Genomic DNA, 23,639 nt, shown 5'->3' with positions numbered 1-23,639 from the left:
CCCCTTTTCTGGTGGAGATAGAGTAGAATGGCCCATTTATGGTGTTTTATTTGTGAGTGTGAGTGTCTTTTATATAAAAACAAATCCTACTTTTGCTTTTAAAATTGCTGGATAAATGGTTATCCAGAAAATAATGATAGCTTTTTAAATCCACTAGGTGTCAGGGTAGCTCTCTGTATTATAGTGCAATTTTTCTTAACACTATGGGACTACTGATTGTTGATTGCTGTCGTTTAGTTATTTGCACACCATATAGGATATCCCTTTTTTGCTTTTCTTATCAGCTAACTAAAATGAATGTAAAACAAAACATTTGAAGCAATATAAAAAAAATCACAGCCCAGATCCAGCCCAACAGCAGTATTTTGGTCAGTTTCGAGAACACGTTTTAATAATCGAGGTCCTTATGCATGAACATTGTTTATATATCATCAGATTTTGTGTGTTAATATCTCAATGTCATAACAATGAATCATGGGAATTACACGATATAGTGCACATAAAGCACAGTCTTGAGAAAAGTTACCAGGAATTTATCTTATTGAATTGGTCTTTTTGGCAAAATAAACTTCAAGCAATGAAAGTGTGTGTAATTGTGAGCTGTAGAATAAGGAACAGGGCATGGTGTGTTACTAATGGCCATTTTTGTGGAATATACTACGCTCATTAACAGGAGGGGTCTCCATGTCTGCATTCTTCTCAGGACTTCGTATTCATCCTGCTAAAGTGTTTCCTTCAGGACAATATTCTCTGTTAACTGCATTCTCTAGGCATGTGGAAACTCTGATGCCCAGTGTTAGGGTGATACATTAGGGTAACTGTAAAAGGAATTGTCTGCTGTTTCTACTGTATCTCTTATTAAAACCCTTTAGGACCACTATTAAGATGCAACACGCATCACTGCATTGTGGGTTAATTACCATGCCACACGGACATACTCTTGACTCTTTCGCATGATGCACTCAATCAGAACTAAGCAAGCGAATGTTTAGCCTCTTGCTAGTGTTTCACCAGGCACTGCTTATTACTTGGGCGCACTGGAGCGATTCTACCTTATCTCAGAGCATTGTCATTGTGCAGTCTGTGTCCTTTGCTTCCTATAGCCTGATCCTTGACACTTTTGATTGAAGACATACGGCAAAGTTTTAATGTTCCACTTTTTTAATGTTGGTGTGTCGAAGACTTTTAAAAGCTATCCCTACTATCTGAAATCTCAGCTAAAACTGTTAAACTGAGTTTTGGTTGGTGATCACTCTAGCATGTTTGAACAGTCCTGTGGCTCTGTAGCCCAAGGAGTGTGTTGCTTTTGTTTTTGTAATAGCTCTGGGCCTCAGGAAGATTTAAGTGTGCCCTTGCCCCCCTCCCATTAAAAAAATCACACTTTTAGATACATTTTATTAATAAAAAAATGGAATTCACATTTCAACATCTTACGCTAGCGTGTAAGAGGGCTCTGTGCTGGCCTTCTTGCACCTGATCAAGTACATTCCAAGGGTCAGAAAAGAGCTGCAGTATTTCATTCATTCCGATCAATACCCGGCAGCTACAGTGTATATTCTTAAAGAAAAGCCAAAGGTAAAATGGCAAGATCGAAATTAATTTTCTACAAGGCTGATGCTGTTTTCCATGAAGTACAAAATTTTAATATGTAGATGTGAATAGGTGTGTCATGTTAAAAAAATACATGAATCTCTAATACAATTTTCACAACCACCGGACCTTTGTGCAGCAATGCTTTCTCTGCTTCATTTCGTTAACAGACTTTGTCTATACACACTCCATGATGGGTGTTGCACTTTCAAATGATGTTCAACGTAAGATAAGTCGTATATCAGTTTTATTGTTCTGGTTTTATAAGGTGTCATCGTCTGAAATATATTGTTCCCCTTAGCATAATGGATGCCAACCAATAGAAGATTTTGACATTAATTTTAGGAAGTAAACTTGTAATTTTCTAAATCAATTGCTGGTCATGCAGCTGAGTCCTGGGCGGCTGGGTCAGCTTGTTCGGTATTTCTAATTAAAGAAAGAAAAGGTTATGAAGAGTCATGGACGAGACAAAGTGATTTGATTACTTTATATCTTGTATGTGTAGTATTTGAACAGTAACATTTACATTTATGACCACAAACTCTAGACTTACTGTTTAATAGTAAAGAGATCTTAAAATTTCAGTACTTGACATAGACCATTTCCAATGACATTTTACAAATTCTGGTGCCCTTTAGTGGGGTAAGTTGTTGAGTGAGACATTCAGTCTCAATCACGCTGTGAGAGAGAATGGTGAGTTGGGTGGCTCACCCTTCCCTTGTGATTAGACAGTTTATAGGATTAGGTCTAGGCTTTCTCCCGTCTGCTAACAAGCATGATGCTGTGTAGTCAAAACTGTTAACTAAAGGGAGAACCCAATACTTCTGTCTATGCTCCTTCTCTGACTCAGAATTTAGAGTCACTATTGGCAATGCAGAATGTCTTCCATGAATATCTGATGTCCCAGCAAGGATCACCCAGAGTTTGGGTAATTGGGCATTACAAAATGCCATGGCATGCTGTGCACACAGATTTTTAAGTGAGCTGCTGTGTACGGAGGCATAGACCCCGTGGGTGCTGCTCCTCCTAATGGAGATAAATTGTTCCATTGATGAAAAATGACAACTCCACATCCACAATAAAGAGCACTCTTATTTACTTCTGAGTTTGATGGGGGTAGTTGATTTCTTATCCCATATTGTAATCATTCCACATTTGTGTTTTGCCTTCTGACATATGTACTTCTGTCTATCCTCATGATGTGAAGTGCATTGGTGAAAGCTCTTTATCTCACTCTGGCAGAAGCTTATGTGTACTACTGGAGGTTGTGGTCCAGAGAAATGGAAAATCTTTTCTTCTCAGTGGAGATGGTCTTGGGTTCAGTGCTGAATTCATTAGGGGATGAAAGCTCTCTCAGAAACTGGCCAACTGTAGCTTGGTTGCTTGGAAGCAAGGCTTGTGGTGTAATTTCAAACAGCTAGCAATTGAACACACTGTACCGTACATGTGTAAATGTGTAAATTGGCTCGCTGTATGTTGCTGTGTTTGATTGCTCCATTGAATATACACATTTTGGATAGAGATAGTGTTTAGTGCAGTTCATTTCTACAAGCCCAGGTGGACCTCATCAAGTGCTTTATTGTGTTAGTGAAATGGCTAAACATACTGTAGGGAAAAAAAGGAGGATACATATTGCAGTTCTAGGGGAAACCTGATCTCTCTCTCTGGGTGCACACACCCCGAGACCCCTATAGTTTGGAACAATCACTATCCAGTCATAAGGCTCTGTTTCTCCTGGTATGTGCATGTGTACATGCACTGTGTGAATGTGAACATGCGAGTTGTATATATGAGTGTCTGTGGGCTGTGAGGTGTTGTGATTATTCCAGGAATTGCAGACACTTTTGACATTTGTTCATGTGACATTCACAGCACTTTACAAAAAACATTATAAGAAGTACAGAATTGTCAAGAATCCTGTCTCATCATCAGGTTTAACATTAAATTAGAGGCAGAACACTCTTATATACAGTATTTGCCTGTGATGTTCCTTACCTTACTTTTATTATTCCTAGTATTTTATTATGATTGTTTTTTCACTGGCCATCTGTTAAGTAAATGTAATGCTGCCATTTTGATTCTGTGTTCCTAAAGGGAGATTGTAAAAAAAAAAAAAACAGCTGCACTCGTTAAAGCTTTAATAAGATTGGTGGTGAATTACTTGTACCATGTAAGTGCGCAAGTGTATTTTAAGCAGTCTGTGTTCAAACTGTGGAGTATAAATCATGCTTTGCTTTCAGACTCTAAACTTAATTAACTTTATTGCTCTTGAGTAATATTTTCCTTTTGGCATCACATTTGAGTTTAAATGTCTTTACACTAATCTAGTCACAGTCATCACTTGACCTGAAACCTAACTCTGTGATTTTCCTGAACCCAGAATTACTGAATGAACATGTACAATTAGAAGGAAATGTATAAGTGTCCTGCATCATTACTTTCATTTAGCATTTTTAAAGTAATAACGTTATAATCGACTAGTACTAACGAGAAGAGTAAGCACTCTTCATTTTAGACCTGTAGTGATAATTGAGCTTCAATTGAATTATATTTGAAATTAGATCTTGCTGGAAATGTCCATGTAGTTGTAAGTACTGAACCTTTAACACTGTCCTCCCTCTCCCACAGCATCTGCAATTAGTGTTGAATGTCCACCAATACTATAGGGAGCACAGAGTTGTATTATATGGCTCCTATACAGCTACCAATGTTATATGAAATACGGTACCTCTTGTCAGGATTCCAAAAAAATTAATATGGGTTCATTATTTTGATTGTGGAAGACAATTTTAGAAGCTTTATACAATAAATGTAAGCAGATGCCTGTCATTTCAAAAGTGAAACACAGATGCTCTCCCTGGAAAGACTAATGTACAAAACAGAACATCATAGGAGCCTTTTAAGAGACTAGGGTTGTATACGGAAAATATGCCACTGTCAAGCTTTTTGAGGGGCCTAATTAGTCATACATTTAAAATTACATCAAACAATCATGATGAACTCAAAAGCCTTTGATCTTTGATAAAATAAGGAACATAATGGTGCACATTTTTGTCTGTTCAAGCACAGTAATGAGAATTAGAAAAATGTCCAGTCGTACATTTGTACAGCAGTGGGCTAAAACAGACTTTGGTTAATGTGGTAAGATCTCTATTCTCAGGACTTGCTGTCTGAGCTGTAGAATGTGATTAAGTCTGATTGATAGACACCTGCACTTTGAAGCATGGCAGAAAGCAGTTACTTTTTCCTACAGAAAGACTCTCTTCCAGGTTTGCTGTGAGGTATCATAAAGAAGTGTGCAGTGTTAAGATAGGTGCAAGTATGTTGTTGGATTTATATAAAAATGAACACTCAGCTCTTTGTTTTCCATGATGTAAAAATTATGCATTAAATTCAGAATATGAGAGTTTGTGAATAGTGGAATATTGAGATATTTTAATTTGTTGGGAGTCTTTTAAGTCTTTCTGGGATTTGAAAGAGCAATTCAATATGCTTCTGGAAGCTGGGTGAGCAACTCTAACACACGTGTGACAAGTGGTTCTAGTACATAGACTTGCACTGCTGAGCTAGGTACCTCTTGGATTTGTGAAAGAGAGCATTCACTGACTCTCACCAGCAAAGAACTGCATTAGTAAAGTATATTGGTGTTACACCCTAGAACGGTCTGTGTTGAAATTCTTCTCAAGTAGCTTAATCCAGTAAAGTCTTATTAAACACTAATTACATATTATTGATGATGGTATGAACATTCCCTGCTGCATTTGCCTAAATAAAGTAATATTCTCAAGAGCTAATTTTCTGTCTTATTAGCTGATTTCATTAAGGTTTTTATTGTGCAGGTTACTTCTGGGTATCACGTCAGTCCCTCTCTTTCGTTGTAAATATGTCTTTATTGCTTCACATCCATAATTTGTTTTTGTATGGGCACACCAAAATAGGTGATCTGTAAATATATCATACACTTGGAATTGCTGTGTTTAACAAGTAGTGTAACCTTCACTACATGATCTTCATGTTACATGATCATGTAGTGAAGGTTACACTACTTATCTTGCTAAATGTTACATGTTCTATATGATCTATACATGATCTATATAAAGATAAACCTGCAATAAAACGTACATCTCAGAAGGGGATTCTTACATAAATGGCAGCTGAATGTTTAACTGGGTGTAATACTTCAGAAGGCTCTTCCTATACGCATGTGCAAGCCATTTTTACATAATGCCATCTCAATATAAGTTTTTGTCGGTAATCTCATAGGCTGTTAAAGTAGGATGCTTTTACACTATGAGGCCGTAAAGTTAAAAAAACTGTTTCATCAAATTTGAAACTGACTGCCTAATCAAAGCTTCAGATGGCTTACGGTCCCTAATCTTGTTCTTAATGACATCATCCAGATTGTGTGCTTGGGAGCAGGAGGGTATTAGAATAGGAGCGTTCATCTGCTGGCCGCTAGCTGTGTGCAACACTTTCATCTTGAGGAGGGACCGAAGGGCTTAGAGCACTCATGCAGACCTCCGTAGCTGTGGAGAATGGTGTGGCAGCCACATCAGCCAGCCCCATTGGGATGACCATGAAGCCCATTCCTGAGGAGGCCGTTCCCTGCGATCACCTGGCCTGCCCTGAGGCCTTCTCCATTGTTGGTCAGTGTTGCTCATACATAACCCCAAGGCACGTCTCTCCGGCCTGCTGCAGAGGAGAGGGGTATGATTGATGGCTTTTGCAGACAAGATGTGATGTTCTTTATCAGCTAGCGGGTGTGTGGCCTGAGAGGGGAATGTTTGTGCACTGAACTTCTTCTCACGTTGTGCTATTCTGTGATGTGTTGTTGTGAGTATGTTGTAATGCTTAATATAAATTCTTCTAAGGCTCCCTTTCTTACGTGACAAGTTATTTCTAATTGTTTACAACCCCAAAAGAATGCCACATAAGCAGTCAACTAAATTGCGTGAACAGTTACTGGTGTATTGAATTGCCCAATGTAATATATGGTTCAATCTGTTTGATATTACGTTCAAACTGTTCTGAGATATGAAAGACCTTTTTTACTCAGAAAACTGTATGCAGGGCATGGCATTCAGCAGTGAACCAGAATAATAATATAGACTTAGACAGTACTGTTCTCACATGGACTGTTGTAAGTGGCTAAACTGACTGATGAAGGTTACAAGGTGTTTTAGTCTGCAGTTAAAGGCAAGTACATTCCTCACCTGATCTACACTGAAGTAAGAAAGCCAAGATCACAACAAGGACGCTTAGTGGATGCTTTCTTACACACTAAAGCACTTTAACACTTTAAGTAATGCATTAAGCTACTTAATCTTGGAATGCCAGCTAAGGGTAGTTATTAGCAAAAATTTAAAATTTGTATTACGTTATCAGAGGTCTTAAGCCTTTCTAGTATGTAGGTTTTGGGAGGGGGTTACTGCTTTGAAATGAACGTCAGCTCTTGCTAGAAGTTTGAAAGTCTACTTTTAAGTAATGAAAGAGAGACTTGCAATTGCTATGTTTCACATTACTGTACTATTTGTGTAGCATATGTTGTCTTTAAAATATGGGGTGCTTATGATGTCCTTCTAGTTTCTCTCCGTGTCATTTGACTCTTGCCTTATTCATAAGGCACTACTGCAGACCTGCTGCACCTGCGAGCTCTGATTCTGAAATGGCAGAAAGGAACTGTTGCACAGCATTGTTTTTTTAGTTCTATATTATAATATTTTAGGGAAATCTAGTAATTTTTTAAAATAAATGTGCTAAATAGGGCTAGGAGTATATACGTAGTCTGTTCTTTTTTGTATTAAATTTATGTCCTCTTTGACCTTGCTGAACTTGCATTCTTGAGAATATCCTGCAGAGATTTCTGGAGGAGAGGGTCTAATATAAGACCACCTTGTTCTGTTCTTTCTTCTGTACACAACCTGGCCTTCTGCGCTATGGACATTTGACCCCTTGATGCCTGTGATTTACACCTAACGTTAGGGTTGATTTGCAGAGAAACACAGTAGGTGTCTTTCCTAGGTTACTGTAGAGCTGTCCCTGCCTTTGTGGAAAGAACCCCTGGCTGTACAGCACATGGTCCCTTCACTCTGTCTTCAGGAGAATGATGATGAAAACACACACAAGCTTTCATTGTCCACTGTTTACCAAACAGTTTTTCCTTTGGCCTAAATATAATAGTTCCAGGAAAAACATCTTCGGAAGACCAGAAGTGGTATCTATTTTAAACAAGTACAGCATGATCCAACCAAAACAGTAAATAGAATTAGAAAAATTATAACAGCAGTTTCTTAGTAAGGGCATATCCTGAGATTAATATGCTCTTGTGACTGTTTTGCCTTTTTAATATTGACATAGTATTCTGTCTACAGAAAAAAAAACTAAGGAATCCTGTGAGATGTGAAAAATGAGAATGAACTTATAGAGTTTAGGTTGGAGGACAGTTTTACATATGTCTGCCTATGTGGTGATGTAATGGCTGAACATATCCTGGTTAATACTGGATATATACTTGTTAATACCCTTCTGTAGCCAGAGGATTAAGTGCTATTTTAATTCCAAGGACAGATAACACTTTATAGGTGGCACATCACAGAGGTGTGGGTGAATGCTGTTGAAGGATTCACTCTGAGCCAGAGAGAACAACAAGCTCAAGGGGAACCCATTGGCTGCCTTTAGACTTACAGGTGAAATTCACACTTTCCCTGCAAAATAGCTTATGCAGTGTTGGTTTACATCATTTTATTTTGCAGCAAGTACAAGGATTTAAAATGGCTAAACTGCCATACCCCACAACGGACAGAGACAATGATGTGGGGTTAACAGGTCACCCTTAAATCATCAATTTGTTATGAGTTGAAACATTAATTTTGATCAATCTAGTAAATTATTTGGTTCTTAATTCAGGAATGACCATTTGTGGTCCCTGGGAGCTACAGCTACATTGGTATTTTCATTTCAAATGATCTCTAAACTGCCTAATTGAACAAAATTAGCTGTTTAAGTGGTTAAAATGAATTTGTTCCAGGCATTTAGAAATGGGTGAATTAACCTGTAAAACCTGCTGGTTTGTGGCTCTTCAAGACCTGGAGAGGGCATGGCTAGTCCTCATCTATGGTATATCATTGCATATTGGCCTAAGAACTGTGTCTGACAAACCCAAATTCTCTACACTAAATCACACTATTCTGTCGTGCCTCCTTGCTCTGTATTTTAGAAAATAATCTTTGAAATTAAGCTGTTCAATATAGCTTAATTCAATAGAAACAGAAAATTCAATACATTTAAGGATTGAGAACAGCAAATTTTGAAATCTTTCTGCTCTTGTAAAATTTACTGTGGGTCTAAAAACAAATTTAGGTTTATGAAAATATTTGTCTGACACCTGGATATAACAGAAATGTAAGATAAGTAAGAAACACAGAAAAACAAACATTTAAAAGATCAATTTGCTGATGTTGTGCTTGTTGTGCCAAACACTGTTGCCCTTAATGTTATTTTTGCCTTCTAAAATCCATAGTGATAAATATTCTATGGGCTCTGAGTTTTTATGGATGATGCTGGTTGCTATGTTACACACACAACAAATATTATTTGCTGCAAGCAAGATGAACCATGTTGCAGAACCAGAGAACACCGCTCAGGATTTCATTTGTAAATTCTAAATATAGGGAATGAATGTTTCCTGCTAAAAATGCAGCACATTTTTCATAACTTTTTCAAGCCCTTGTTCAATTTGCAAATGCATTCCTTTCTATGGACAAAAAATGGTGTCTTGAGATTTGATTATGAAAGGTTGATGGAATGTACCAAGGACTGGGTAAAGCGATAGATAGCATAGCTTTGAGATAAAAAAATAAATAATGCAAGAGTAAAAGTCCATGGTGTTGCAATAGGTGATTTAAAATGGTGATAATTGGGCTTGTCATTGCAAAGTCTCATTCTCATCTCTTCCCTTGAAAAAGGATTCTCAAGTCTTCCTCATGGCCAAGTTCAATCTAAGTCAATGATATGCAGTTATACTGAATCCTATACTATGAAATTCCTGCAGAGATTCTTGGTTTTCTGGTCCTGTTTCATCTGGAGGCCATTCCAAATCTTGAGCCATTGTGAAGTGAATTAGATCCCATTTTGGCAGCTGTTAATTCCAAAAATATTCTTCCCTGGATTGACTAGGGGTTGCAAAAGAGCTGTTGGTGGGTGAAAAAGTTATGTCAACATTGTTTCCAAATAGATTAGCATTGCACTTTGGTTTTGTGTTAGATTTCACTTAGCGCTGAAAAAGAAAGTGCTCTGGATTGGGTACTAAATGTCCATGACTCAGCTGTTTTTGAGCGTAAAAGTAAGTTAAAACAGGGAGTGCTCCTTTCCCTCCCACCCCCTGTCCAAAAAAGCAATGGCCCCATCGTGTTAGAGATGATATTGTTTAGATCTTCATGATGCTGATCATTCTAGAGATGCAACTTATTCAATAAAATCAAAGATCATGCTATGACGTCAGGTAAGATGCTGTCTCTTATGGCTGCTGATTTCCTTTTTTCTTCTTCTTTAGATCTGATTACTATCAAGCAGGAGGGTGATGACCTACTGTCAACAACATTATTGCTTTCACAATCCTATTACTGCAGCTGAGATGAGACAAAAATAGATTATACAGGAACGTTGCTGTATGAAACACTGAAAAACAGCTAGGGGCTGGGCTGCCTTCTTTTTGAACCCTTTTTTCTTAGACTTTCTTAGCGGGAGTTCTTTACCTGCTAGTGCTTTAATGGGTCAATATAGGATGGTGGTTTTCTAGAATACTAATAAGAAGCAAAACCTTTGAAACATGAACACAGGATTAAAAACATGTTTTAAGATAAATCATACATTTAGAACAAAAGAAGATAAAAACAAATCTAGTTACAAGCATAATTTGTTTTTGGATTTATGGATTTTCTGGTTATACACTATAAAGGATGAATTCTTAGTAGGCAGTAGGCCTTCAATGTTATATATGGACTTGAACTAAGACTTGGATAGAAAACAGTGTACAGATAAGGGGTGATTGCATAAAATAGGGTGAAGTAACTGGTGGGGTACCACTGGAATCTGTATAAGGAACACATCTTTCTAATTTATAGCAATGGTCTAGATTCTGATAAAGTTAGTAAATGAGTCACTCTTGCTGTTGATGGTAAAATAGGGTTATTAAGCACTGTAGAAGATGTAGAGAAAATTCAAAAGATTTAGACAACCTTCAAGACTGGGCAAGCATCTGGCATATGACATTTAATGTAGACATGTAGAGAACATTTCATGCGGGTAGTAAAAACAACTGTAGGTCTAAAATGAAAAAAGCTGAGCAAGCTATTTATGAAACAGGTGTTTTATGTTTCAGTATTTACTTTTTTTAAATGTTGTGTGGTAAAGAAATAAAAAAGGCAAAAAAATGGTGGGTTAAAATGTCTGAAACACTAGTAAGACCTTTTTTGTAATATTGTGTGCAGGTGTGGTTCCAGGTTCCTCTAATGGTATATCTGCTCTGGAAGCAGTCCTGAAAAGAGCAAACATATATTCTTGTACTTAATAGAAAGTCCTACTCTGACTAGCTAAAATAACTAAATCTATTTTTTTTTTTTTAGAATTTCGAATATCCAGTTATTTTCTTTTATACCCACTTGTGTGGTTTTTCTTGTCTTGGCTCGCGACTGTGATCCCCATGACTGTGCATAAAGTAAAATAACCTTCTCTGTGTTGGCAGACTTTTCTGAAGTGCCCGCTTTCAAGCCACCCATCTATTAATCAAGGCGTTGTGAGCTTGACCCTGTGCACCAGGCCCTGTGCTGACTGGAGGAAAGGTGCTCTCCTTAATGACGAGGCCATGGTGGTCACTGTGTTCCTGAGAGCCTAGAGTACCCTGGCCAGTTGATCACTCTCCCTCCCTTCCCTCAGTGGCCTTCAGCCAGTTGCACACTGTCGCTTTGGGAATCCCAGTCACTGGCTAGTGGTATGACTGAGGTTCAATCCCATAATGCTTGGATATCATAGAGCTCACCTGGACAAGGCCTTTACCAGTTGAACCACTTTCGGTTACTCCTTTGAAGTACTGTTCTTAACAGGATTTAATATTAGAAGAATTGTGAAAATAAGAATTAATCATCCCTTTTTCAATTAGTTTTCTGAAAAATTATGGGTTTATGTCCATTTGTGGATTACTATAGCAATATATAGTGTGTGTGTATATATATTTCTATAGGGACAGATAGCCTATAGTATTAGTATTAGGATATGTACTGTGGCATATGCTGCTCTGCTTGGCAAATTCAAAAGTCAAAATAGTTCAGTGGTTTTTTCTCCTGTGTGCTGAGCTATGTTTGTCTAGTGCTGTGCTGGAAGGCAGCCAGCCGCAGCTCTGAACAATGGGAGGGTGAGTAGGCATCTCTGTTCACACCACCAGCCATCAGCCAGAGAATCGAATGGCTCACACACTGCCAGAGGAACACCTGTGAACTTCGAACACTCTCAAGGTAAAGGCTGAGTGATGTTCCGGCACAGCAGCTGTAAGGTTTCATGAGTTACCCTGTGAAATTCCTCAAAGAAATCAGACTTTTTCTAAATTTGCAACTTGCTGTTGCTGCTCCTTGGAATTCCCAGGGTTGTCAAGGAATATTGATGCATAGCTGCCACGTTCAGTGTGGTTTAAACACGACTATCAAATTAGGGAGTGGTATTTGATAAAGGTAATTAACAGAGCCTTGGCAGCATCTGACATTTAATCTTTTTCCTAATTTGAATTAATGCTGAACATCTTTTCTTTTAAATTGGCTGAAAGACACACAGGACGTGAACAGTTTAGTCCTTACTAATGTATTTGGCAGTTTTGCACCCAGTTTATACAGATGGGTATTTCGCAGGAACGATTTTAGTGACATGTCCTGCTCTAGGTTACAATAACATGATCCCACCTGAGATTTGAACCCACAACCTTACAGTTATAGGTGCAGAACCCTAGCCACTGCTCCACACCACTGTCAATTACAGCTGCCTCTGCACCTAGGCCCTTAAGAAGCCTGGATAATCTTTAGTGTAGAAAAGGTTACAGTGCTTCTCAGCATTAACGTCTTGACCTTCAGGATTGTGTTGTCACCACCATCCTCTTACCTACTGTAGGTTATTAGGTTCTGCTTGGAAAATAATCCCGCCTCTAGCTCTGTATTTCATATCTACATTCTGCTAAAGGATTCTGATAAAGTTTAAATTCTGTATAAATTCTAATCACTTGTTATTTTTAAATTAATCCCATTTTTTACAGGTGTCACCGTGTATAATAATGGAGGATGAAATTGAAGGTGGAAGCATGTAGCAAGTGGACAAAATCTAAAATATTACAGATAGCGTTTGCATTACTATTCAGATATAATCCATAGATTAAAATGTTTAATGGGTTCTATACTGTAACCATTACTTGGTGTGCCCCAGTAAATAGCGAATAGCGAAGAGAAGCAATTAATCCCTGCGTGGCACAGTGTGGGTTCTGTGAACATGCCTGTCCTGTGTGCAGTCTGCCTCATTAATACATTATGGGGTTTATACCACATGTGTTGCTTCTGACTGCCACTCAGTGTACAAAGAGCTTCCATACTGAGCCAGAAGCCCTAAGCCTTTTCACGCAACAAACTGAATTAGAGAATTAATTAGAGAGAGTCTTGTGGAAGTGAGCCTGCACTGAGCTATCCAAAGTGCAACACACCCTGCTGTACGGACAGCAGGACATGTCAGAAATGAGCAGAATTACATCTCTATCTCAGGATGTGCGTTGTGTCTTTTTGTTGTCTGGAAAGGAAGAACAATGTTTGAAGAGTAAATATAGGCCATGTAGTTATCATTATGCATATTTCCACCCGTGCTGAGGCTATGAATAATTTAAAGTGGTTTTCCCCGGTGGCTTCTTCTGTAGACTCACCACCCGAATGGAGAGCCTGATTTTTTTCTTTCCTTTGGTGTTTACATTGAAAAAGACGTCTGTTTAAGAACAGATAAGGCTACAGGATATGATTGTTTTTGGACAGACTCATATTGTTTTTTTATTTTATTTTGTATGGGGATAAGATGTTGCTTTTTTATCGCTTAAAAAAGTCCAAAATATTCTAAGCCCCTCTTCTCCGCCAAGTCTCTGGGACTGCCTAATGACTCGCAGGGATTTCTGGCTAGAACACAGTACGTGAGACTATTCTGCAATAAGAGTCCCTGTTATTTTCATTCCCTTTTCTCGGTTTTTCTGAGCACCCATTTTTTCTACATTGTGTATTCTGTTTTGCGCTTTAATTAGAATCAAGCGGTTAAAATTATTCAAAAACAGGAAAACGTCTTCCTGTTACTTGGTCGTCTTATCTCCTGATTCGGCTTGTCACCTCCTCAACGCCTTGTTTCCTTTACCTCTGTCCGACGTTTGCGTTTTATTTCATTCTTTATAACAACCCATTCCTCCGTCCTTTTTTTTTCTGCCACATGTCTCTCTCCACCTTCTGCCTTTCCCATTCTCTCGCCAGTGGGGAAAAACAGTAGTTTTTAAAGTTTCCTTTTAACAGAGCAGTTTTAAGATGCTGTTCACAAAACAAAGTGAACTGAACCCTAGCTTTGGCATTCAGAGATAACGTGGTGTTCTAAAGCTGGGAATAGTCGGGTGTATTTACGTGTAGGTAGATATCATCCTGTCAGGACTGGTTGAGGAGCTGTTCTTGCTACAGGTTTGGCTGCTTAATCATCTTCATTCTCTGTGTGGATGCATCAGGAAACTTCTTGTATACTTTAAATTAACTGAAGAAAATAAAGTTTGAGTTAAGACACTATTTACAAATGGAAAAAAAAGTTCCCTATGTATAATTTCACATAACACAAGAAGCATCTCCAAAAAAGGTGAACGCCTATACTGATCCCTGTGCTGTCTTGTCATTAATATTCTGTCTTGACAATCTCCCCTCTGTAGATCGCATGTATTTTAAATAAATCTACAGTATAATTCAAGAGTAGTGGAGTTTTGCTTTAAATTCCATCTTCCTCCCGTTTCCAGTCTTGGCTACATTTTTTTTTCCATGCACTATTTTTATTTGCGCTTCCCCCGCCCGTTTTTCATTAGGTAGTGAGTTGCTGGTGTGTATTTTGTGCTCATTGGTACATGGCAGAGGGGTTGTATTTTGAAAGGAATTCAGTACTGAGTTATTACTGGTCCAAATTTACTGTCAGGCCGGAACTGGAGAAGGCTGTTTGGCAGCTCTTCAGAGTGTCTGAGGCATTATATATACACACACACCAACACAGGCACTCTGACACACACTCAAATCTCTGAGCCAGCCCTCCTTATAGCCAAGCCTTCCAAAGCTTGTTTCCTTGTACAGATCAGTACACGGTTTAACGCTGCACAGCTGCGGACAGCGAAACGGGGAAGGATCAAAGGGAGGGTGGGGGGGAGAGAAGAAAACCTGAAAAAGAAAGAGACGCTCTTTTTAACTTTCCCCCCACTCCTCTGTCTCCACCACCAACCACACTCCATTCAGAAAGAAGGTTGTGTTCACATGACATAATCGGAGTGAAGGGGTTGCCATGGTAACTGACACTGGCAGGTCGACCCAAGAAAGCTGGATGTTGAATGGAGGAAGAGCTGCGGTGGCAGGCAAACTAAAGTAACGGAGTGTCACGGGAGAGAGGGAGACTGGAGGTCTAGAATGGAGGACGGGTTTTCCAGCTATAGCAGTCTGTATGACACTTCGTCGCTGCTCCAGTTCTGCAATGGTAACTACACACTTTTGCCTTACCGAATTTTTTTTCCTCCCTTTTCTCTGGCTGACAGGAGTCTGTTCCTGCTTAAAAAAAAAACTGGACACCAGAGTTCAGTTCAGCAGGGCTGTTTTTGCCAAAGCGCAAGACATAGCCCCGCTCACAGATTTTGCTGTACTTCTTAATTTTGTTTTTTGTTTTGAGAGAATGAAACTTTTTTTTTTCTCTGTGGTTAAAAGCTTTGTTTTGGAACCAATTCTGTGAGCTTTAACGACAAAAGGAAAACTTGAAAAACAGTCCTGTTTGGCTTGCGCATTTTGAAAAACTGTGCAGCAAGTTGTATTTTTGGCATGAATAGTGTATGACGAAATACATTTTAATTTCATCCCTATGGGAGCAAAATGATTTAAACACAGTAATGGAGTCTTGTTAAACTGATGAAATTTTTCCAGCTTTCAGCCTTTTAATTAGAAGCCATCTGGTGTTTTCAGAATCTTTAATAATAAATTAAATTGATATTAGGTTGCTGTATTATTTTACCTTTCTTGAATCTGCGTGTGGTTCCTTGAATTTATTCAGTACTATTGTTTTCAGTTGAATATATAAAATGAATGAAGCAAATGGGAGCTTTTAATTAAGGAGAGTGTTTTGTTACATACAGTTTTAACAATGTTAGGCTGGATAAAGGGTTGCAGCTGGTCGTAGAAAAATGTTAGTTTAAGGAATGTACTTTAATGTTATCGTTATTTCACAAATACAGGCATGGTCATGTGGATAAAGATTATGTTCTAATAATATAAAAAAGAGTTGGTTTGTCCTTTTTTAGTTATCTTTCAAAGATTCCGAATTCAGTATTAGTATCTTCTTTGTCTAGTGTGAGCAGTTTAGTGAGTCTCTATCTTGTGTCGGTCATGTATACATGCAAAGTGCTGTTTAATTTTTGTTTTTTTCTCCTTCCTGTCACACTCTCTGGCTCTGTCGTCATTAAGAACATATTAAGTTAAGCTTAGTGGATCTTTGCTGTTATACACGGATTTCTAGTTAATATCCGAGTGCATAGGTGATGAGGGCATGAATTTGTGGGAGCATATATTGGTTTTATTGTCTTTGTAAGTTTGGTTCTCTTACATAAGACTACTGTGGGGTTATTGTGAAGATATTCAGTGAAGGCTCATTCATCTTCATTATAGCCTGTAAAACAACAGAGCAAATAGAATGAGTGAAAACAATTGCTCGTTACTTTTCTGTTTGCAAAACTGATATCAGTACACTTCTTGTAATAAAAGCAATGTTTATTCACAAGTGTGATAAAACAAAGTTTAAATGTTTAACAGACCATGATAATAACCACAGCTTGATAAATGTTGAAAGTCTAATATAAAATTTCAAGATTTCAGAATGTTTTTACAAAAGTATCGTAAGAAAGAAATTGACCTGTGTACCTAACATCAGAATTATGGCATGATCTGTGTTACGTATAACACAGAAAAACTGCATCAAAATGTTGGTTCACCTCTCATTTGTTAAACATTTTATGACTGTGTACTTAAATAACAAACTTAGGCAGCACACCTACTATATGTGACAGAGTGCTGTTGCTTCAGCTGTGGAGTTTGTCCTGACCTGATGCAACTGCTGGTTTTCAGAAATGTAAGGCATCTTACAGTACCTGGACAACCAGAAAAACAGGTGTAAGTACAGGTGTGAACTTGTATGAAGGAGACAAAAACTGATCCTATATATTTGTTGAGTTTGTATTCAATCTCGATTCTGTTGAAGTTTACCTTCAATAGAAAAGCAGTTATGTGTCATTTCTTATGTATTAAAGCCCATAATTTGAAAATGTTATAATTCTGTCTTGTTGCTGTGTTATAGCTCTCAAGATGATCTAAAAAGGTTAAAAGAAATGACTTCTACTGACATTAACTCTACTACTTCAACCACTAATGCATGAATTGCTGGTAACATTTTTAGTAGTAATATCAATTAATAATGGCAATAGTATAAATTATGTATTTACATTGTTCCTTGTCCTTGGGCTGCCCGGATTTCTGTAAACAAGTGAATAATGCTTGTTGAAAGGTGTCTCCAGAAGCTGTCTATTAATTAGGTCTTGTACTCCCCCACCTCACAGTTCTTGAGTCCTCATTACATTTCAGCACTGTGTTTGGGCACATCTTGAGACCTGAGATTTATTTTTCCCATGAAGCCCTTCTACATCAGTTCTGTATGTGTGGAAAGGCGGGGGTGTCTGGCACAGAAATATGGCCACCAGCGTGAATGTCTGCTTTGTTTTTCCTAAAATGATGCAAGTTTGAGATCAGAATCCCCTCTGGATAGTTTTGGGTGAACTGGGTTATTTAAAGGGCTCAGATCAAAATCCTCAATCAAAGCACCATTTTCCTGAGGTTTAGTCCCTTTAGTCTGTGGAGTTGTCATATTAAAGTTTCTAATGCGTCTTATAAACCATGTCATCGGTGCAGAATTCTGGATGTCTGGTAAATTATAGATGAACATCTTAAAAACTATATTGAGTGGGCTAGGAATTGGAGAGGCATTGAAGTGTTCCAGCAGTACAATAAATTGGACTTGTATAATATAGGTAGATTGATAGATCTTTAAAGGGACATTAGTCACTTTGCTATTTATTGTTTTTTTAAGAGAAAATAGAACTAGCTAAGAATCATACAATTTAAATATATTTAAATTTAAATATTTAAATATAAACGGATCCCTGAAAGCACATGGCAGCTTCTTCTAAAAGTAATATACTATATTTGTTCCACGATTCTCCTGGAATGCATCTTCTTGTTCAGTAGAATGCTATTGCCTTTCTTAATTCTATACAGCAGTGCACTGTAGATAGTTTTCTCCCATGAAACATCAGTCTGTGGTGCACCAGGTCAGGAAAGAGAACACTCTGTGGCATCTGTGGCAGAACTACTATAGTTGACCTATTAATCTAGATGAATACCTTCCATGGCCATTATTTTAATACACTATACTCTTTTCCGATTGAGTGGGTTGGCATTCCCTTTACCTAATTACGTGTTAAAAATCAATATTTTAGAATACACAAACTACTCAGTTTATTGTGATGCTAAATAACTCAATTTATGAGTTTCTCATTAGATTGTCTATTTCTTAATTACAAAGAAAGCTGGAGTGAAATGACATTTTACTTTATGGTCAGACATTGAGGTGTTTATATTTTTATCGATGTGTGCTGTGCATTTAGGTTGAGGAATAATTAAATATCTATTCAAAAGAAAATGTTTACAAATGATGCACATTTCAGTGATTCTTTATCTCAACTGAAGACAGACCTGCAAATTAAAAGCGTTGGTTTTGTGTCATACTGATGAAGAAATTTGTGATTGCAGGTCAAATTGGATAGCACTGAAATACAATTGAAATGAGATAGTGAAGAAATGCATCTTACATCCTGAGGGAGAAAATTCCAAAGAGCAGCTGTTTAATCAGAAAACAGAAAAAAAGAAAAAGTGGTGTCTTCACAGGAGTAGTGCAAACACAGAACTCTACAATTTGTTTCATTTCAAAGACTTTGGAAATGATTCCAGTTCCTTTCACTAGGATAGATTACTTGCCAAGAATGTGCTCAGATCTGTAAGATGGTTTGTGTTCTGTTGCAGGTATTAAGCTGTGTGTGATGTCATTGCTGACTGTACAATTTTTCAGTTGACCTCTTGATATGGGTTTGACAGCTTTCCTGTGAAGGTCTTTAGACGTGTCTTGTACAGTAAGTCACATCTGTTTGGATGGGGACGCACACACTCACATGACACTATATTACTTAATTACTAAGTGCTTGTGCAGTGAATGGAAATCATGTTAGCACCCATCTTTCAGAACCTAAGAAATATGCAAATATTTTTTCCACATGTAGAAACATTAAGAAGATAGACCAGATACATGATTCATGTGTTGTGAATCTAGAAGCATAGGTTGCATCAGCTATGCTGGTTTTCATTCCATCCCACCTTAATCATACTATCGAGGCCTTAATTAATCTAAGACATTGCTTCATTGGAATATTTGCATTTTGTTTCTTGTCACAAGTTTGGGATTTTATTTTACAGAAAAAAATACGGTTAAAGCTCCAACATGTTCAAGAGCTAGGACCAAACAGTCTAGATTAATTTTGCTATTACTGTAAGTCTATGAAAGGTTTGGTTTTGTAACTGAGGGCTCAGCAGGAACAAAAACCAACAGGTGTGTGGGTCACCAGAACCAGGATTGGGAACCACCATACAATAAACACATATTCAATACAATCAATACCCAAACAAATTTTGACTCTCTGCTTGAGGTATCCTGGAACATACAGTACTTACCAAATGTTCCCAGGTGTTCCTTTCCAACCTACTCTGCTCTTCACTCATTAGCTGATGTGTCACAGAGCCTAGCAATCTCAAGGCATTAACAGGCCCATGGTCAATTGTTAGCCTAGATTTGTGGAGAGATTAGCATTAACCCTCTGCTTATATTACAGCCTAAAACTAAGCACTTTTGGCAGTGCATCCATGCTGAGTCAGAGCTAGGATTTTCAATACTGTAACTACTCACAGTATATACAGTAAAAAGCAGTCTCTGAAATTGCTCCAGCCCTTCACTCGGGAATTATCATTGTCCATTAGTTTCATACTGTTTACTTTAGAAAAACATAGCTTACCACAAAATCTTTTTATTTTCTGTCATGTCATTCAGACTATATGATCTTTTTTCAGATAAAACAGAAGACCTTCTGTTTTGAAGTAAACAAAATCAGTCCATGATACTCAACAGAATAAAACAAAAGTACAATTCTCTTGTAAGATGTCTTGTGCCTTTTATTTAAAAAATCCCTCTCTCCATTCACTACATAAATAAATGAAGGTGTAATGTAGCTCTTAAATAATGTAAATAATGTTTTAGTTATTAAATAATTAAATATTAAATAATTAAATGAATGTAAGTGTTTTCAAAAGTGCTTACCACTCCCCATTGTTACACAGTTTTGTAATTGTTTCCTCTGTTCTGTCTGTCACTACTGGAATATCCTCTGTCTACAATGATGAGTTTTTCCTTTTTCATACACTATTGATTGTTATGAGAGAGCTATTTAAAAAGTGAATTTATTTATTGTGTATTATCACATCGATTTGATCTCCAGCTGTTTTTTGTTAGGAGCAATTGGGGGGGGAAAAGCTTGGGGCCCGTTTATTCTTCTTTTTACAATTTTTAAAAAATCTCATTGTATTCATGTTTGAAATGTGATCAGAAGTAGAATACCTTTCACACTGGAATTATGTGGGTAGCAGGCATCCAAGGAGATTGACAGATGATACTATGTATGGATATAATATTATTATATTATATTGATCTAATATTGATCTTGAGGAAGACATTTTATATTAAAAAGAAAAAGAAGCGGAGCATCTGGCTAAAAAAAGTAGGTGAAAGGGAACGATAAGGAGGGAAGGCTGGTTACATCATTTAAAAGACAGATCCAGCTTATTGTTCCGTTTTCATCTTTACAGTCCTTCCCCTGTCCTGATTCCTCGGATCACAGGAGCAGGGCTCCTCTCGGTTGGTGATAAACTGCATCGGCTTTCCTGCACTGGTTGTGCTCTCTTTGTTTATTGCCATGCCTGATTGGTGATTCCACGCTGTTGCAGGGGGATGTTGCCAGGGGATTTACCAGCTTGCAGTACCAGCAATCATGTGCCTGGTATTACAATAGCTATTTTTAATTCTGAAGAGTTCTGTGATACAGGCTTGTTCAACCCAGGGTTTAGCTCTCTCTCATTTCTTTTTGGCACAGATTCTTGCACTCTGGAGGTTTTTTTGCTTTATTCTTATATAGCCATGTTGTAGTAACTGGAGTAGTAGATGTAATATCATGAGGTTTTGTGATGATAAAATCTGAAAACGTTATAACCCATAGCACAGCAGAGGGATATTTTGAAGATTGTAAGGCACATAGTACAGTACAGTGTAGACTATATATTTATCAATACCTTTGTAGTACATAGAAATGCAGAACATTCTAGTAATATACAGCTTATAAGCCTAGTTGACTTCATACTGATTTAGTGTACTTCTGAGGACAATTGACACAACAGGAGATTGAGGAAGGCAAAGAATTTCTTGTGATCTATTGGGCCCAGTCTCGGTCCTTGACTTAGAGGCTTTGCATGCTTACAGCCTTGGTTACTGGCAAAAGATGAGAAGGGCTCATGTGGTGGACTATACATGTCTTTCTTAAAAGTGCTGACCCTGAGCACCCTTGCAGCAAGGTTAATGCTTTGCTAGACAAAGAATTATAGTGTCCTAGGCCCTTACCAAAGATGCAATAAAATGTCCTGGAGACAGCAGGAGAAATAAAACAAATGACAGCAGGGTAATAATAAAGGCCAGACACAGGGGAGAGAAGTGAATTATGGAAGTGGAGAACAATGACCTTTGACAACTAGCTAAGGGCTGCATGTGCATTTTATGGGGTTAAAAAAGTGGACACGCATGTGGATTTGAGCCAAGTGCAGGGCAATTGTAAGCATAAACTTAAACACATTACTGACATTTATTTCTGCTGTTATGGACAAAATGTGGGATTTTTCAGTCTAAAACAGGAGTGGTGAAATCCAGTGTGTTAGATTGTTGTACTAGCTAAGTTATACTGAGTCGAGGCTACTGTACCTCTGATTATAAAGTAGGTTTTTATTTCCTTTGAAGAAGCAGACAGCCCTTTTTTTATGTATATCACCCCTTCAACTGTGGCAGTTGAGTACGGAGGACCTGTGCAACAGTTGTGATAAAACATGGCACATGCTGTCTTCTTGCAGGCATGTTATTACACCTGTCAATATAATATTAAATGTAATTTATTAATTATCAGGATCCCCAAATTTAATGTTTCATTTTCCAAAAATGTTCATTGTAAAGGGCAATTTTAAATGACCAGTAAATGTAATCATGCTTTACATTTCAGAGATGAAGTGTACCTGCTGTTTGTTCAAAGGACCAGACTGCATCATAGATCACAGAACATGACATTGTGACCTCAAGCAGTGACTCAACCAATCTAATTATACAACTGTTCAAAAAGATCTTCATGCTTTAAAAAACGGGCAAACGGAAGAGTACAGATCTGCACACTTAACTAGATACTTTTTCTTTATTTTTCTCAGCTGGTGAGCAGGTGTTCACATTCTCTGATGCAGTTTGGTCCTTTGAGGAAGTCCAGCTCTCTTTCGGTTACAAATACAAAACAGATGGTTACACTTTCTATAAATTGCAGAAATAAAGACACAAATTACACACAAATGGTGCGTAATATTTTGTAAGGAATAACCTCATCCAATGAGAAAATGCCTTCAGGAGTGTTTATCGAGGAGTTAGGTATGAGAAAGGTAGGCTTAACTTGCTTGATGAGGATCAACTGTATGATGAGGAAGTCAGGTCTCCAATAAAGAGAGAGAGGTTAACCAGAGGGGAGCTGCACAGGTTGAGAGGAGGGATGCAGGAGACAAATGTGAAGGAGAGAAGGGGTTCATGTATAGTATTTATAGTTTTTCAGGAAGTGACTTCATGGACAATTATGCATTAGAGTTGCAGAGGAGTGGGAGACCTCTGGCTGCTGTCATCCCTCCTGAAGCTTCTACATACTCTACATAACAATAGTTATAACAATGTCATAACATTGTTTGGGTCCCCACACCTGGTTCTGAAGGATAAGTATGTTTGCAGTATTTGCTCTAACTGGGCCTGTAAGAGATTTGTAGTAAGAATGAATCATTTTGGAGCCATAGTTATGAAATACAAATCATTGAAAAAAATGTAGGGAGAGGGACACCTAGTCTTCCTATTGCTGTATTCTGGTTTTTCTTTCTTAAATATGATGTGAAGGTAGTGGATTTGGAGAGTGTTCCATTTCAACACATTTAAAACATGCTGACATTTTTGATTGTGGTCTTCTAAGAAAATGCTAGTAGTTAAAAGTTTTTGATATTGTGATTTGGAAGTTTGCATTTATTCATGGACACTTTGAGATCAAAATCTTGATATTTAAAATAAAAAAACAACAATAAGTCATTTCCGTATTTGGAAAAGACACACCCTTTTGGCTTAATTGGATACGTTTAACAGCTTCTCCCAGGTCTTCAGGGGCTGGTGCTTTGAACAGATGTGGATTGAGGACTCTTGGTGTGTAAGACATTTTCAAAAGCTGCATGCTATACTCTTCACCTGCCTCAGTAGCCACAAAGATGTGTGCATGCAGTTGTTTAAAGAGA

At 37.8% G+C, this 23,639-nt stretch overlaps 1 protein-coding gene across 10 annotated transcripts in view; it reads left to right on the top strand.

Annotated features, from left to right (window-relative positions):
* The window catches only part of eml1 (EMAP like 1), a 77,019-nt gene that overhangs the window by 5,735 nt on the left and 47,645 nt on the right, over positions 1-23,639 (top strand). For 4 of the 10 annotated variants that reach the window (XR_015941643.1, XM_088648185.1, XM_088648183.1 and 1 more), the window contains exon 1: positions 6,031-6,236. The exons of 1 other annotated variant lie outside the window; for it this stretch is intronic. Coding sequence is in view for 8 of the 9 variants with exons in the window: in XM_088648185.1 (XP_088504311.1) it covers positions 6,101-6,236 (136 nt within the window). In the remaining variant the exon portion in view is untranslated. Of the gene's footprint in view, positions 1-6,030; positions 6,237-14,888; positions 15,361-23,639 lie in introns of those variants that run through there. 5 more of the 10 variants (XM_088648188.1, XM_088648186.1, XM_088648187.1 and 2 more) reach the window with 4 other exon arrangements.

This window comes from Lepisosteus platostomus, chromosome 10, assembly GCF_059453375.1.
Source record: "Lepisosteus platostomus isolate fLepPlt1 chromosome 10, fLepPlt1.hap1, whole genome shotgun sequence".
Taxonomy (NCBI): Eukaryota; Metazoa; Chordata; class Actinopteri; order Semionotiformes; family Lepisosteidae; genus Lepisosteus; species Lepisosteus platostomus.
The sequence above is the reverse complement of the archived record's forward strand: the minus strand, read 5'-3'. Positions and strand labels throughout refer to the sequence as shown.